Raw genomic sequence first — 18,551 nt, forward strand, 5'->3', positions numbered from 1 at the left:
TCCTGTAGTACAGATACCATAAATGTCTTGCACTAACTCTTTTCCCCTGTTTTGAGCAGATATAAAAGTGCAAGAGAATGAAGATAATACTGCCATCATAAACAGTGTCATGGATGCTCACAAACTTCTCAGAAATAAGTTCTGGCCTTCTGTGCAGTCCTGGATTCAGGTGGGATAAAGAATTAATTATTTTTTCTTCATTTTTTAATAAAAAGATGGTGAAACAAGGGCTGGGATACACTAAAGCTTGAGGGAGAGTGAACGAAAAGGAAATGAAGGTTGAAGAAGCAGGAACAATTAGAGAAGATTTCCATTTCAGTAAGGGTGGACTAAAGGACACTGCCGGAGCTTGTTGGGTAGCTCTCAGCCTTGGGTGTGGTACCTATAGGCAATTCTTTTTTAAATTTTTTTTAAGATAGGTAAAACTTGGCTTCTTTGCAAAGTCTTAAAGTAAAACACAGCTTATTTTTGTTAGACAGCTCTCTATCAGGTTAGCAGTGTATCATGGAGCCTCCTGAGTGCAATTTGGCCTACTGGAGGGCACTTCCAGAAGATGTTTTTAATGTCTGTTCATTCTTTGGCTTCACTAGTTGCTGATAGTTTTTCTAGTCTGGATAGAAAATGAATTGGCTTCATTAATTGTCACTTGTACAGCAAAGGAATTTGTGATGTTATTTCATTAATTATGAGGGAAAACTGGAATTTATTTTTTTTTTGGCTCAGATTTCTAGAAGAGAATAAGGGTGTTGTTTTCTTGGTTTGCAGCTGCTTACCAGAGCAGGAGTCAATGATGATCAGCTAAGATGTGCCATTGAACTCAAGAATAAAATGGAGACTGCTATGAAGAAATACAAGGAAATGGACATTTCCTTTAGAGCAAGAAAAAGAAAAGTGGTGAGTTTCTTAAAATTCTGTTTTACTAGAGAGAACCATTAGTAAAGTTTAGCTTGTATACAGAAAAATGCTCTTTCTCTTAAGCCCTAACCTGGGAAACTTTCCAACACAGGTTTTATTGTAAAGTACATTAATTCAGCTGATTGTAGCTTCCCTCAAGGAGCAGTAAACACCTGTATGATATTCCAGGGGCCTGGTTATTAGAACAAAACTGTTTATGGCATCCCTGTTGTTGTTAAGGATAGAGAAGTGGGTAAGTGCAGATTTTATTTACTCTTGGTTGCTTTATGTGTAACACTGTTAAATCCTCAGCTTCTTTTGTGCATATTTCTCAATAGACACTGTACTGCTCATGTTCTTTCACAATTTGCTAAACTCTGAGATTCTCTCAGTTCAGGAAAGTAGTCTCTCTGCTTTGTAGCATTTACTCTGTACTAAACATGTAATGTGATTAAGGTTATGATAGGAAAGTTTAGAGCATCAAACTTATTTCACAGAGATTATCAACCTTTTTTCACAAAGATTAACTACCTATGACAGTTCTTGTGAGATAGGTAGACTTTGTGAGTAAACAGGCTGAAGGATCAAATACATTATTCAGAACGAAAAAGAAGTGTATCCCCTGTTTACATAGATAAAAATCAGAGCTGCATGATACTAATTTCTGTTGGCTGTGATGAAATGAAATAACTGCATAGCTTGACATGAAAATGAGTGCTTTGGGTCAGAGTCCAGACTAGAGTCTGGTTTGGATTTACTGGATTGTAAGGATTTGATCTGGACATAACACCTTGAGCTAAATTGTGTAGCCTCATTTAGCCATGACTGAGTGTTGTAGGCTTTGCCTTCATTGTACAAATGAAGCTAAATCAAGATTAATCTCGTTCATCATCTTAACACCTCCTGATGTGCCACACCAGTCAAAAATGCCAACTCTGAATGAAAAGTACTGAGAGACTGTCTTGTCAGAGGCTTTTGTCTCCAGTGAAATATGTGTGCTACCTTTATGCAACCAGCTATGAAGGAATCCAGACATCTGCTGTCATTCCTGCCATTTGCTTGACAGGACTTCATTTGCTGCACCTCTGCATGGAATATTGGTTGCTATATTTCTTGTAAGATGTAAAAGACATTCAAGCCTTGATTTTTGTGTGTGTGTGTGAATGGGATGTGTGTGTGTTTACAATGGTATTGTTACCACTTAGAGTGACCAGTGCTGTCTGTATGCTTCTATAGCATGTTTAGAACTAATAACTTTATTAATTTGAAAGCTAATAAATTCTGTTTTTAAAAGGAGAAAAAGATAGGAAGCACATAATGCTCACAATGCTTTCAAAATGAAGCAATGTAAACTGAGTTAACTTAAGCATTGAAAACAATATATAAATATTCCTAGGGTTTCTCTCCAGTGGAAAATAACTAAATTTAGTGTTAGTGCTGAGCTATTTTAAATTTATAACCTGAACACAGAGAGCTTTGTACAGCAGAAGCAAACAGCATAAATTATATTTTATTCATGTGTCAGATGACTTTATTGAAACATAAAAGCATGGCAAATTGGGAGTCTAGTAGAACAAAATAAACAGAATCTCTTAGGCCATGGTTATTGAATCCCCATCTGTCAGATATTTACATGTCAGCATGTGAAACACTGCACACATCTCCTCTTCACTAGAGCACTGCTGCCTGTGTTAGGTGTGTGGCTTTGTCCAGGTGTCCTCGTGTCCTTGCAGCTCTTGCCATGCCCCTTTTGCTGTCTCTGTGTCTCTGACCCCAAGAGAAGCAGTAGTGGCAGCCTGGCTGTCCTGCACAGCCCTGGCTCCCAGCCCCCTGTCCTTCCAGATGGGATTTGGTGGCACATGGGGACCACAAGTGCTGGACCTGCTCAAGTGTGGGGCTGAACACAGCTGGAGATAAAGCTCAGTGAGCAGAGGGGGACAGTGGGCATCACTGGCTGAGTGCACAGGGTCCCACGTCGATGGGTTTGGGGCTGGTCTGTGCCATCTCTGTGGTGGGAGAGGATGGCAGTTCTGCACTCTGAGGTGGCTGTATCTATAACTGGACAGTGTAAAGGTCAATGGCAGTTCTGCACTCTGGAGTGGCTGTATATTTAACTGGGGAATGTAAAGGTGAATGGCAGTTCTGCACCCTGAGGTGGCTGTATCCTTACCTGGACAGTGTAAAGGTGAATGGCAGTTCTGCACCCTGAGGTGGCTGTATCCTTACCTGGACAGTGTAAAGGTGAATGGCAGTTCTGCACTCTGAGGTGGCTGTATCCTTACCTGGACAGTGTAAAGGTGAATGGCAGTTCTGCACTCTGAGGTGGCTGTATCTATAACTGGACAGTGTAAAGGTGAATGGCAGTTCTGCACTCTGAGGTGGCTGTATCCTTACCTGGACAGTGTAAAGGTGAATGGCAGTTCTGCACTCTGAGGTGGCTGTATATTTAATTGGACAGTGTAAAGGTGAACGGCAGTTCTGCACTCTGAGGTGGCTGTATCCTTACCTGGACAGTGTAAAGGTGAATGGCAGTTCTGCACTCTGAGGTGGCTGTATCTATAACTGGACAGTGTAAAGGTGAATGGCAGTTCTGCACTCTGGAGTGGCTGTATATTTAACTGGGGAATGTAAAGGTGAATGGCAGTTCTGCACTCTGAGGTGGCTGTATCCTTACCTGGACACTGTAAAGGTGAATGGCAGTTCTGCACTCTGAGGTGGCTGTATCCTTACCTGGACAGTGTAAAGGTGAATGGCAGTTCTGCACTCTGAGGTGGCTGTATCCTTACCTGGACAGTGTAAAGGTGAATGGCAGTTCTGCACTCTGAGGTGGCTGTATCCTTACCTGGACAGTGTAAAGGTGAATGGCAGTTCTGCACTCTGGGGTGGCTGTATCCTTACCTGGACAGTGTAAAGGTGAACGGCAGTTCTGCACTCTGGGGTGGCTGTATCCTTACCTGGACACTGTAAAGGTGAATGGCAGTTCTGCACTCTGAGGTGGCTGTATCTATAACTGGACAGTGTAAAGGTGAATGGCAGTTCTGCACTCTGAGGTGGCTGTATCTATAACTGGACACTGTAAAGGTGAATGGCAGTTCTGCACTCTGAGGTGGCTGTATCTATAACTGGACACTGTAAAGGTGAATGGCAGTTCTGCACTCTGAGGTGGCTGTATCCCTCACTGAGGAATGTAAAAGTGAATTGTTTGTGCACTTGCTATTTCAACTGTTATTATGATCCTGCACCACAGCAAACCATTCTTTCAGAGAGAGGGGTTTTATTTAATTAGCAAATATAAAATAGATTGACAGGGGCTTGGCAGCTTGGCTGGGGACTTGGGCTTGCCCATTCTGCAGGCACTTTTAGCCTTTTCTTCATGCTCAATCTCCAGGTTTCTCTGGTCACTGATTTACCCCCTTTTCATCTGTTTTAGTCTGTGCTTTTTTTCTGTTCTGTCTGGGAACAGAGGGAGTAAAGGCTTTACCCATCCTCAAACTGAGATCAAGAAAGTTGATAAAGGGAAGAGTTTATTGAGAGACAATGAAACTGGAGATTTATTACTGTGAACTCCACTGTAACTCTCAATCCCACAGAGATTTAAATTGCCTCTTCAAAGAGGGAAGGTCCTGGAGTGCCTTACCACTGCCATATGTCATTGCTACTCTCTTTTAGCTGATCAGTTACACATGGATATGGCTGAAATATGAATATACCAGCAGTGTAGCTTGATGTAAATTAGACTGAGAGCAAGAAATTGGTGGTTACATGGCCTGATTCCACAGAAGAAATATTTGCTTGGTTCACAAGGTGTGTGCTTTTGGAAATCCTTATTATTACATCCATGCTTCCCATTGTTTCTCATTTCATTTTCCATATCACAGAGCACAAGGCTACAAGGCAGGAGTTTTTGGCAATCTAAGCCTGTTAGACAATTAGCACAAGTTACTTTCTCTGAAGTTCTTTTTTAGCTTTACTGAAAAATGAAAATGTCAAACTGCTTTTCAAACCACAGGTGAACTTCTTGGAGGTTTGGGGAACTTGCCTTATACAAAGTCTCTTGAAGGAAAGCACAGAACTTTATACAGTGAGACACTTTGACTTAAAATGGTTTATAGTGACATGAGCTATAACCACTTTTACTTTTCTCCTCCATGAGAGTGACGAACACAAACCATCAGAGAGTCTTAATTACAAGGAGGGCCATCATTTCTGTGTGACACTTACACCCTGCCAGCAGGAGCAGCCTGTGCTTTGTGCTTGCCTCTCAGGAGCTGTGGGAGGAGAGGGAAAAGAAAAACAAAGGTTATCCTTTAACTGATAGAAACAAATCTCTTGAAGCAGATTTTATAATTATAAATCCATCCCAGTTGCCCAGTGCACACATTCCCCATTGCCACTGCTGTGCCCCCAGCAGATCAGAACTCAAGGCATTTTTTACAAGCTGTTACTTTTTCAAGTGGGTGGAGAGTGGACAAAAAAAAAAAAAAAAAAATCACAGACTGCCTGTATTGGTCAAAGGCAAATGAGTTTTTGTGTGCTTACATGGGTTATGTTCACTGTAGTTAAATGCTTGTGTGGGGTGCCAGGTTTCTGACAGTGAAAGTGCATTTTGAGGGTGTAAACATTTTGAGGGTTTTGATACTCATTTTTCTGTGAGTCTGGGTTATGGCTGGGTCCGGGTGAAGAGGGTGGGAGCTGTAAAAGGCTTTTATTTGACAGCAGCACGGTGCTCAGACAGGAACCTTCCTTCTCTGAGTGCCTGCTCAGGATAATTCCAGCGCCCAGCAGAGGGAGTGCAAACTGCGTGCTCCGCGTTTTTCTCTGTGCCACCTTGATGCAGAGCCAGCCATCTGCTCAGTCTGTGTTTCCAGGTAAACTTACTCTGACAGCAGCACCAGAGAGATTTCAAGTTAATTGGTGACTTTATGAGTTATTATAAAAGTACAGTTGTAATTATTGCCTTAGGCTGGTGTTTTATTTAAACACTACTGTAGACTCAGTTCTTTTGCAGGAATAACTTACCATCAAATTGTTATTAATTTTTTTTTTCTGGTTAGATATAGATTTGTTTCTCAATGTCTCCTTGCTTTCTTATAATACTGGATTTAAAAATTTCTTGTTTAATGTCTAATTTGCTGCTGATTAAATGCAAATGATCTTGCAGTTTTAGAGAGGACAAGTATGTTCTGTGTTTTAAATCATGCATGCCACCTTTCACTGACATCCTCTCCATAAAGAATTACCCACTAGGGTAATACTTGAAATCCTGACATTGTTAATAGAAATGTAGCTCATTAGCTGGATTTTGTACACTCTAAGTATGCTTATGTTTTATGTGATTACTTTGGGAAGTGTGGAAGTTTAGTACTGAGGCTGCCTAAAACTTAGGCAGACAGAATCCAGGAGGAAAGATGATGTGAGTAACATCCCATTCACGTGTCTGTCAGCAGAGGGATCATTTAACAGACCTGGTACACTTTGAATTTTAAATTTCAAATTACATTAACTACCAGGGTTATATAGTTTTTCATTAACTGTATTCATTACTTTTTGTCTCACCTTTCCTTATCTTCTGTCAAATCTAAGCATGTGCTTGGATCTTGATTTATTCGTGTACTTAATTTTATCCATGTGAAACATCTGGTTGAACTCAATAATGCCATTAATAATTAGATTTGGAGGAGCCTGTCCTTGTGTTGTCCAGAACCTGATACTCAAACCTCACTATAATACAAGGAAGATTTTTTTCAGAAAGATTAATATCAGAAAATTATTACAAATTTACAATTTAAATATTTGCTGCTAATTATTTAGTCCCAAAATATATTAAAAGGTTGAAATTTTAATAGGGTATAAATTAAGCCAAGAGTTCTGCCAGTTACTTGTTACAACACTTGCTGATTTTTTTCCCCTTGTCTTCAACTAGTTTGGCATTTTAGCAATTCAAATGAGTTATTTCTACCTAATAAATTTGTAGCATTATAACCAGCTCTTTTCAAGTCTGTCTTTTTGTTAAGCTAGTGCCTGCTTTAGGAAAAAAAAAAAAGAGCTGCACTTGAATTTTAGATTTCTTTTCTGCTTTTGTAGCTATAGAGAATCCTGTCCTGGTGACAGCTCTCTGTAACACCTTCCTGTACTCACATCCTTACAGTTTTTTCTCTTGTTCATTTTAGAGAAGTTGTTTCTGGGGGTTAGAAACAACTGAAACCACATTTACTAAAAAACATGCTCAGACCATGCAGCAAGAGAGACACCTTTGTAGAGAAGTCTTTTCCCCAGGTGCTGCTTTTTAACAGAAACCCCAACTCTTACCAAGAAGTTGTTCTATGAAAACTGGAAGCATTTAATTTTAAGGTTTAAATGATAAGTTGATGTTGATTGTTAGTATGTTTCCTTTGGAGAAATATAGGAATATTTGATAACTACAGCAGCATTATTCCTAAAGATGTTCTTTACCAGATTTATACATTGTTAGCATGTAATGTGGTCAGAATAAACAGTAAAATTTATTAATAGGTGTGTGATCAAATTGGTAGCCCAGGCAACATTTAAATGGTTTGGGTTTTTTGTCTAGGTAATATTTATCAAAAAAGCCAGGTCAACCATAACTGTAGAAGTAAACACGGACTAGTAAATGGGTCATACAGATACTTAATGCTTCCTCTCCCTCCTTCCTGTTTTAATTGGTGTTATTTTTATTGTCATGTTTGTCATGTTCTTATTATTTCTGTTAAAGGATCACTTTTCAGCTAAAAGAGCTTTCTATTTTTTATGTTTTATTCGGATGTAGGACTGATATAAAACAAAACACTGTAAAATTAGCCCTCAGAACAGCAGTCCCTTGGTAAAGTGCCTGATAGCTGGGTGATGCGTTTGGATTTTGTTTCTTCCCAAGAGCTGAGTGTTCCTGTGGTGTGTTCTATGCTTTGCCCTGGCCATGCAGCCTGCCACTGCTCTGAAGTTATTAAAAATATCTTGTTATGCAGATGTAGCCATGAATTCTTGGGGCTGTCACTGTGACGACCTCTGAGCCCCGTGTGACGCGCAGGTCGCACAATGCAATTTGGAGCTCCTCTAATAGAGTGGAAAATAAAGGAGGATGTCTCCATCATCAGCTTAACCCTTATGCTAAGTATTTAAGTTTTTCAGGCCCAAGGGTCATCTCCCTTGATTCATCTGTGAATACTGAGCAGTGTGTATTCTCTAAGTAGGAGATACAAATTTGCTTCCTGCTTTTTATCCATCCTACCTTACAAGGGGGAATTGTGTATTGAAGTGAATTTTTTTGTGAGGCTCATAGAGGTACATTGCTAAGTGTGTATTTATAAAAATGGAAAAAGAAGAAAAGTTTTGGGCTTGAAACATACGTTAATGCATTTAAATTTAGCTGATGAGCAATATGAAAGTAAATCTGTTCACATCTATAATGTCTTGTACCCGAAATCCACAATCAGAAATGCATGTAAGGTTATGTGTATCTTGCATAGAATAATTTTTTACCTGTCTGTAATTAATTAGGTTTATTCAATTGAGATATGTATCTACCTGTTATTGTTTGACTTGGAAACCTTCACTAGTTAAACTAAAACTGCTGCATCTTCCCTGAATCTGATACTTTCTGGAAAATGTGGATTGTGCAAGAGAACTTGGCCTTTTTGATGTACCTGCTTAAGGATTTAGATGATTTATGCAACCACGATTTTGGTGGATGGTAGGAGCTCCAGTAGTGAGGTATGAAAATACATCTGAGTGGTTATTGCTAAAGAAATACTGAACTTGCCTTGGGGTAATAATTTATCCAATGTACCAGTTTTCTAGACTGCCTTTATTTTCTGCCCTCTGAAACTGTGAAGGCACACACTGGTCCACTGGGTCTCTTGGACATACCAGTTTTTTCTGAAAGGATTCATGAAGATGCAAAGTCTTTTGAGCTGGGTTTTGAGCTTGCCCCTGCAGGACTGTGAGAATCCTCTCAGACTCTTGCTGTAGGGAAAACTGGTTCATCAGGTAGTTGTTATCTTGCTAAAGCAATTTGGAGCAAGGTATGTTCATTCCCCAGTGTACTTTGGCAAAGTGTTGGGCTGGAACCCTTCAAGCGTTTATACTAACCCCTGGAAATTAGGAACTAATGTGAAAAGTGCATTCCTAAATAAAAGTCAGCCTGGCCAAGATGCTTATGTGGTGTTGAGCAACTACACCCAGAATGAATGGTGATACTTTTACGGGTGAACATAAAATGTGCTTTGCCTGGACCACATATCTAATTTGCAGTCCTGGAGTTTGAATTTATGTTCATATCACAAAGTGAAGGGGAGGGAGGCTGTGTGGGAGCTTCTTATAAATACAGCTCTGTTAGTAGTTTGTGTTTTCCTTGTGTTGCACATGAGAAAACTCAAGCATGGTTCTAAAATCTGTCCAAGTGCCAGCATTTATGTCCATGTCACCCTGTGTTGGATGATATAAAAGAATGGAAATGGAGGAATGTGTCTTTACATTAAAGATACACTGTTTTGACTACTCAGTTTCTATTACTGGCACTGAAGATTTTTACCCCGGTCACTGTTTTCTTACATAGAATATCCCCAAATTTCATTTTAACCTGCCTGAAGTATGTTTTGTGTTATGGTTGAATAAAAAATGCATGTGCTTAAGGTTGCCCCTCTAACTAGGTTCTACAGCAATAAATATTCTGGTTCCCCAACCAAAATCTTCTAGAAAAATATTTAGTTGGCTTTGAGTAGATGCACATGAGATATTGGCATGGTGGAATAATTTGCAAGATCTTTCAGTGAGGGTATTAGCATATAAATAGCAGATGCAATGACGACCATCACAGCTGAGTACATTTAATTTTTAGTTTATAAGATAGAATGGGTTTTTAAATGCATAGCCATCAAGCCTGCTGAAAGACAAATGAAGTTTAGAGTTCACTTGTCTGAGGATGCCTTACATCATTTTTTTTTTTAGAAAAGGGAAACAGGCATGCATAAAACTGAACAAAAGTGATTTCTTGGGTGAAAAGTAATTGAGATTGCAAACCAAGTTAATTAGACCATGCAAAATTTATTTAATGGTCCCAGCTGTAGTTTGCAAGTGGTGTTTTAGTGAGTAGATGTGACTTCTTCATGTGCTATCTTTTCTCTTCCTTCGTTTTCTAAAATAATCAGTAGTGGCTGTACATCTAGCCCTATAAACTGATTGCATTCTATATTTCAGTAATTTTATTGCTTTCTTTAATTATGATTGCAGAGACTCGGGTTTTTAAATCCTCTTAACAGAATGTAGCAGTCAATTTGTATAAAAGTGAGCAAAGGATCAAGGGCTTTTCTTCACATCTTTCCAGGTGCTGTGTGGTGGGTGGAGGCTTTTTTGCATTTGTTACTGTTTGGGATGGGTGAACAAGGCCTTGTACTGGGGTTCTGGTAGCCCTGAGCTGCACTAACAGATGGAGGCTGTTGGGCACTGACTGCAAAGTAAAAGTAACAATTGCATTCCTACCGGCATCCAGTGCTTTTCCCAGGTTTTTTAATGATGCAGAGTAATAAGGAAACGTCTGTTTTTTCAAGTTTTTTTTAATGAGTTAGGAAGGAAATTGTTTGATTGCACTTGTCTAGTTGGAATAGTCAGCACTATTTTAAGTTTTTAGTGAAAAATCTGGAAAATTGTGAAAATGTTCTAAGTGATCACAGTGAAAAGAATATGTGTATATTTTCTGTCTTTTTTGAAACCATATTCTTATATGTAAATAAGTCCAGCTCAACACTCTGAAAATTGCCTAACTAAATCCCATTTCTTCTCACAGGAATTATAGCTACTACCTAGTTAGTGATCCTGCCATGTTAAAGAAACCAACAACCAACACATAGTTTTGCAAATACATCTTTCTATGACTTAGATAAATAAATACAAAAATAAATATCAGCATTTCAGAGCAGATTAACAGGCTAAAAATTCCCTTTGCTTGGAACCCGAGGAGCAGTGGTGGTGCAAGCAGCCCCTGATGTCTGGGGATCCGGTGGCCATTCCCTGGTGACAGAGAGGGGCTGTTCACCCTCCATCTCTGATAACTGTGTTAGAGTTTCCTCATATCACCTGATAATTAGAATGGATTTGAACCCAGGAGCTTCTTTCTCACATTCTTTGACAGATGATTGAGAAACAAGCAGTTTGTGACTACCTATCTTCGAGGTATTTAATCTTGTACACTACAAGAAAAGCTTTCCATTGTGGTATTTATCACTTGCTCTTATGCTTTATTCCCTTCAGCCATGGCACACTAGAAATTTCATTTGTTTTTATCTTAGTATCCTTTGTCATGGTTGCAAGTACCCGAACCCCTCATTCCTAAAAGGATTACAATTTATTTAATTGGCCACTTAAAACTATTGTCTTAAATATTTATTTCTCTGATTTAATGGTGGATTGTTTATTTTAACTTTTTTAATTGACTGAAAAAGTTTTCCTGTAGTGAAAACCTAAATAGGAGGGGGTTGAGCTTTCCCACTACCTCTGTAGAAGTTGCTTTTTGGAACTTTAAAAAAGCATACATTTCTAACTAACAATATTGCCCATGAGCTCTCCCACTTTCTCTTGCAAGGAAATGGAACAAACATACATAAATGGGATGGTTCTGATAAAGTCCCACTGGAATGAAGTAAATTGAGATATAACTACCTGCTATTACTGTGCAACTTCTTGAATTTCCAACAGTGACAACTTCAATATTTTAATGTAAAAAGATAACTTATTTCACTTGTTAAGGATTTTATCGAGATAAAGACTTTGTTTGAAGGGAAAAGAGGGCTTAATTCCTGATAGTTAGCTAAGCAGTTAATTTTTTTTTCAGGAAATCTAAATTTAATAGAAGGCTCCAGGGAAATTCAAGGGTGTGAACAATACGCATAATATTTTATGAAAATGACCCCCATATTTAAAATCTGGCATTATATGTTATGCATTGTAGCACCAAGTCCACATCTACCTTTTAGAAAATTAAAACACATAAATTCTGTTTAGTGTTTGATATGTGCTGCACTAGCTGAAAGCCATAATGCCCCTAAAACCTTGGGTTGCTTTTCACCTTTCATAAATTCCTGGGTAGATTCTATACAAAAAATAATTTTCAGCTCCGTGGCTCATTGTTATTCAAAGTTGATTGATTGTCGTCATTTACCCAGTGAGGAAGTTAAGTGCTCCTGTCATTTCTGAAGAGTATAATTGGGACGTTTCACAGGTCAGTGCTAGTGACAGGTTTCCCTTTTGATTAGTGTTAGACTGATAACAAAAATTACAGTTTCCTATGATTAATGTTTTCTATAGTACTTGAATGCACAGTTCATGGATTGTACCTAAACAAAGTGAATTTGCATCTGATTATGCCTTTTCTCTGCCAGGCTTTGCACGTGCTTTAAAGTTTTAGATCATGCAGGTAATACAGAAAGTTGCTTCCAGTGCAGTTTTCAGGTGGAGGATTAGTGAGATCCACTGAATTTTAGAATATTACCATACAGAGAGATATGTGCTTCCAGTGATATGAACAAATTAGGTGAAATTTCAATTAAAGATAGTACTCTGCTTTCCCTCTAGTCTCTCAGATATGACATGCAAGGAAGTACTGACATTGTATCCCTGCTATTTTAGGTATAATCTGGCAACTTAAGTTATCAGGCTGGACTGATAACTTTTGTCCTCTTGTTGTCTAACACTATTTCTCTGTTCCTTAAACCTGTTGCTGTTTATTTGTTTACAGACTGAGTCAAAACAAAGGGAATATACTGAATTTACTTTCCCTTTTTATGATGTGAAAGTTAGTCAGTTTGTACATTATGACACAAAGTTGCAGACTGAGATCATCTATGAGAAATTTTATCCTGATTAAATATTTTTTTAATAGCTAGGTAAGAAATGGAACCTGAACACGAAAATTATAATGTTGTCCTGCTTGTAGAATTTTACTTCTAACTTTTACCATCCATTCATTATGTGTTAATGTATGTCTTTGTATTAATAGCAATTAACATTCTTTGTTAGAAATTAATACAGTCCAGCTTACAATTAATTATGACCAAAAAGATATACTGGGTTTTTTTCAAGTTATTATTTATTTTAATTTTTTAACCACATTTGATAAACCAAGGTTAGCTGCTGGATTTTTGGCTTCAGAGTATATGTATGATTAAAGGAACTCAGCTGTGACACAAGATTAGAGTAGTGAATTAGATTGGGGAAATTCTGCTGCAGGCAAAACCTGCAGTATGCTCTGGTGCTTGTAACAATGAGTAGTTGGTATGAATATTAACAGAAGCCAGGTGCACTAGTAGAAGTAAAGAACACAGCTGAAAATAGTGAAAATTATGCTATTCCTTGTCAATTGGGTTGCTGCAATGAAGTGGAAGAAGTGATAGCCTGTGCTGAGGTTGGATTTAGTGGATACCTTTTACTGTTTTCTTGTAAAAGCACATGGCAAACATACAATAATAAAGTGCTAATTGTGTTGTTGGGAATGAGGTGACTCTGAACATGGACAAAGGAAATAAAGCTTAAAGTCTCCATCATTGTTGCCTTTTTAGGACAGTTGGCATTTGCCTTTTTAAAGCTCTGATAGTACAGGCCATGTCTGGTGACACAGATTCTTTTAGCTTATGTGCAATTTAGAAATAAAAATCATTTTCAGATATGGAACAAGCTTAGAAGAAGTATAGATTTGATGGCACATACACAGCAGTTGCTAGGTAAAATTATACATAGGGAAGCCACTTATGTGGATGAATTACACTGGTTAGTTGGAACTCCTTTTTTTGTTTCACCTACTCACAGATCCTCAATTTCAGACTGCAAGACAGACCAAGTGCACATTTAGGAAAATCCTGTTTTGTTGGTCTTTATCAGAGTAGTGTGTGCTGTCTGGTGGGGTAAATGGTTGGAATGTACCAAATCACTTAAGAAATGAATGTGTGAAATTATTCTTAGGGCTGTTGTGAAGAAACACAATGAACCACTGTAGCATACAGATCTGAATATTGTTATTGGGGTCGCTTTTAGCTTGCCCATTCATCAGCTTCCCTGCTGTTTGCCTGCTCTGGTTTTGAACTCTTAAACAATTTGTGATACCATTTAACATGCCACAGATTGGGTGCTGGTAAATGAGTAAAATCATCAAAATGAGAAGAGTTAAGGCTGTAATTTGCTCATAAAGGCAAAATCTTGATGTTATTTTAAGATTTTTTGGTCTTATTTTATAGCTTCACACTTTATCAGACTTCACCAAGTGCATGTGTTTTACTGGATAAAAGGGGCTTTAAGGAAGCCCTTAGGATAGAGAACGGCTTTAGAGATAAAATGTTAAGCAAAAGCCTAATCTTAGATAAAGATTAAATACATAATTAGGGAAATACTTTTGACATAGAGAAGTCTCAGTAGGGCTATCAGGATGTTTGCAAAATATTTTCAGTGTGAAGGGAAATGAAAAACAGTCTTCACATGGAAATAAAGAGAAAATAACCCCAACAAAAATATCTCTGTAGATGAAAGCCTCGGATGATGATGACGAGGATGAGGATGAAGATGAGTTTGTGGAGGTCCCTGAGAAGGAAGGTTATGAGCCCCACATTCCAGACCACCTGCGGAAGGAATATGGTGAGTTTGCCCAGCTGTGACAAGCTTTATCCCTGTGTGTTACTGCTGCACCAAGGTAAATAAACAGCCATGCTGAAGTAATAAAGTGATCAGCAGTGAGGGTAATCTCTGCCTGCTCTAGGAAGTCCTTACATGGACACCAGAGCAGTGGTTGGCTCTGGATAAACAAACACTTTCAGGGGCAGGAGCAACTGAGACGAGCAGCTTATTCCATTCCATCATCTTCCTCAGGAGCTCAGAGCCAGGAGCAGCACCCTGTGTGCTTGTAGGGGTGCAGAGCACACATCATCTTCCACAGCTTACTCCATTCCATTCCATTCCATTCCATTCCATTCCATTCCATTCCATTCCATTCCATTCCATTCCATTCCATTCCATTCCATTCCATTCCATTCCATTCCATCATCTTCCTCAGGAGCTCAGAGCCAGGAGCAGCACCCTGTGTGCTTGTAGGGGTGCAGAGCACACATCATCTTCCACAGCTTACTCCATTCCATTCCATTCCATTCCATTCCATTCCATTCCATTCCATTCCATTCCATTCCATTCCATTCCATTCCATTCCATTCCATTCCATTCCATTCCATTCCATTCCATTCCATTCCATTCCATTCCATCATCTTCCTCAGGAGCTCAGAGCCAGGAGCAGCACCCTGTGTGCTTGTAGGGGTGCAGAGCACACATCATCTTCCACAGCTTACTCCATTCCATTCCATTCCATTCCATTCCATTCCATTCCATTCCATTCCATTCCATTCCATTCCATTCCATTCCATTCCATTCCATTCCATTCCTCAGGAGCTCAGAGCCAGGAGCAGCACCCTGTGTGCTTGTAGGGGTGCAGAGCACACACTGGGAGTGAAGGGATGGCCAGGTGAGGTTGGCAGTGAGCCTGAATGTCACAAATGCTGGTGCCAGTCTGGGGTAAGGGGCTGTTCCATCATCAGTAGCAGCTGGATATGCACAGCCCCTTCCTCCCATGGAATGGCCAGCCTAGAGCTCTGCAGGGTGGCTCTTTTTGTTCGGGTGTTGCTGCCAGAAGATTTTAAATGCAGCTCAGCCTTCAAGTGCAGAATACAGCCACAGAGCACGTACCAGATGACAAACTATAATTTTGCATTCTTAGTAAAAGTAGATAATTTTTAAATGAAGTTATACTTACTTGTGTTCTTGTGAAATTGAGAGTGGTGTTACTGAAGAAAGTTCATCTTAGTTTCAGTGCATTGCTCCTTGTCCTTTGTGCCTCTTGCTTAGTAAATCTGCAGCTTTAGTTCTGTGTAACTCAGTATATTTGAGGACTCCCAAGATTTCAGTATATTGTGGAGAAGGGTAGCTGCCATCAGAAAGCTTTAAGTTAAAAAACTTCTAAGCATGTCTTGCTTCTGCAAGTCCATGAGTATTTGTGTAAGATTGGTGCTGTTGCTGTGGCTTTATCAGTCCTGTTGATGCTTATTTTTCCCATTTCTGCAGTTTACCTCATAAAAGTCAGGCTGCAGCTACCACCTGGAACTCGTTTTTTCATTTTTAGCAGCAGCCTAAGTAATTCTAACATGCAAAAGTTCTGTTTGTACTTGCCAGCTTCCACTGGAAATGAAATGTATTCACCTCTTCCCTCTTATCCCATCTTCCTCATGGACACACATTTTTCCAAAATAAAGCATCTTACCACCCTTTGTATCACAAATACTTGGCTGCTGTTTGAATTCCCTCTTACAGGGAAGGATAAAAGAACAACCCTGCTATCTACTCAGGGATATTTTAAAAATCAAAATGGATTAAGAAATTCCCAATTTGTATTTAAACTGTTGCTGATAGGAAAATACATTATAGTGAAGAAGTCAATCAATCAGAAAACAAAACCTCTCATTTTGTGTACCTGTGGTTATGTAGGAGCTAATGGTCACACTTAGGTGTTCTTTATCTGATGTGTTCATTAAAAAATAACATTTTGAAAGAAAGTAATCATTCCTGATGCTTCTGAAGACATTCAGCTTTACTTAATGCCATTTAAAACTATTATGTTAGTTCCCAGTTTAGAAAGTGGTCTGAAAACTCAGAATTCCTGAAAATCACAGCTTAGAAAATGAAAGTCTGCATGAGTAGAATGTTCTAACTGGAACATCAGACCTCCCATGTAAAATAAAATCTCAGTGTTATGTGGAAAGTGTGAATGGTTAAAAGCTATTTTTCCTTTTGTTGTTACTTTTCCTGAACAAGCCAGGTTTACTTAATACAGAAAACCAGAAAACAAAGCTGTAAAACATGACTGTGGAAATGGATTGAAACATGACATGTAAATTATTGATTTAAATGTCACTTTATTTCCTTTCACTTCTCTCACAAAGATGTGTCCTACCAACAAGGTAAATTTTGTGTTTTTCCTGAGAACTGAAAACTTGTTAAAAAGGAAAATTTATTTAGAAGGACAAGTTCTGTGCATAAGTACATAGACATGTGCAGTTGTATCATCTGTGTGTTTATGTGGTTAATAACTACAGTCTCAAAATTGGTGATGATATTAAATATAGAAATTGAATTGAGCATGGGTGCAGTTTGGGTGGAGGTAGGATTGAACAAGTCAATTTGAATCTTGATGTATAAAATGAAATGTAAATTTGTTAAAAGAATTTAGGTGATTAGATAATTGAAGTGTGAAGATATAACCCATTAGAGGTGTCATGCCAAATTAGCATTACCAGAATTTTAATGACCTCCCATTTGTATAATCCTTATTTACACTTGCATCTGATGTCTGCAGCTGACACGAGGCCAGCTCTCCTGTGGGACCACAGGGTCATTTCAAATACACTGTGGTGCTGAAGAGGAATATTTGGCTGAAAAAGAAACACCACTGGAAATAATTTTCATACAGTTGCTCAGATCTCACCACTGGGCACTGATGTTGCTGATAGCACTGATGAGTGACCTGCCCTTGTATGGCTGGCATTGCTCAGCCCTGGAAAATGGAGCCATTATTCATTTAAAGGAAAACTTTTGGGGGAGTAAAATCTTTCTACAGGAGATTCTCCACATTCCAGCCACATGCTGGTCAGTTCTTGGTTCCAGTGGTATAAAACCTTAGGGTGGATGAGGTAAGGGATGGAACCTTGCAGCCCTGACCCTGCTTTTGTCCCATAGAACAGAATTTTGGGCTGATGCCAAAGAATGAGAGATCCCTGCCTGCCCTTGGTGGTCTTGGCCTGGCTTGCAGCTGAGCTCTGACCCACATGGGAAGTGATTTCTTATGAGGGATGTGCTTTCCCACATAAAATGGAGCAGTTCTCAGCTCTAGTCCAAAGCACCACTTTAGCTGGCAGTTCTTGTCTGTCTCGTTGCAAGCATTACTTACCCATGCAATGGTGCTTTGGGGACAGGGGAGTCCTGGTGCTGTTTTACAGGTGATGGAGGAACCCATCTGTCTTGGGACTGTCGGCATGGAAGCAGTCTGCTGCTTATCAAGTTTCATCTTTATCCAAAGTTATATTAGGAATGACTGTGCAGTCACAAACCTTTATTTCTACTCTGGTTAATAAGATTATTTCTCTTATATTTGAGCCTTAAGCTGAATGTCTTTAGGTCTCTGATAGCTATTATACAGGTTCACATTGCATCTTGGAGTCTGCTTGAGATTTCTTTCATATGGGAATCAAAGCTACAGTTCCCAAGAGTTACTTCTGTCCATTTCTGAAATTCTTCCCTCTCTTCCTCACAATATGATGTGCTTTTTCTGGGTTAGGTGTCCCCAGACTGCCTTTCCTAATCTGATGGTATCTCAGTCATACTTCTCTGTGTGTTAAGTGGCTGCTGTTGAATCCTTGAACAGACACTCCTGTGCTGGCTAGATGGAAATTAAAAACTATACCTAAGCATTTTCCTTCCTTACTGCAGTGAGTTCTCAGTTTGTCTGGGTCCAGCTTTTCAGTCAGGTTTGATTTGTCTGGTCGTCATGCCTCAGGAACTTCTGAGGGAATTGTCCCTGCATGTGAAGGATGTGGAGAGCAGTTTTATGTGGACAAACAGCTCAG

At 39.1% G+C, this 18,551-nt stretch overlaps 1 protein-coding gene across 1 annotated transcript in view; it reads left to right on the plus strand.

Moving 5' to 3' along the window:
* Positions 1 to 18,551, plus strand: part of UVSSA (UV stimulated scaffold protein A) — a 47,829-nt gene that overhangs the window by 6,872 nt on the left and 22,406 nt on the right. Inside the window, exons 5-7 of the mRNA XM_063157953.1 lie at positions 60 to 169; positions 766 to 894; positions 14,415 to 14,526. Coding sequence (XP_063014023.1) covers positions 60 to 169; positions 766 to 894; positions 14,415 to 14,526 — 351 coding nt within the window. The remainder of the gene's footprint in view (positions 1 to 59; positions 170 to 765; positions 895 to 14,414; positions 14,527 to 18,551) is intronic.

The sequence above is a fragment of the Melospiza melodia genome, chromosome 5 (assembly GCF_035770615.1).
Source record: "Melospiza melodia melodia isolate bMelMel2 chromosome 5, bMelMel2.pri, whole genome shotgun sequence".
NCBI lineage: Eukaryota > Metazoa > Chordata > Aves > Passeriformes > Passerellidae > Melospiza > Melospiza melodia.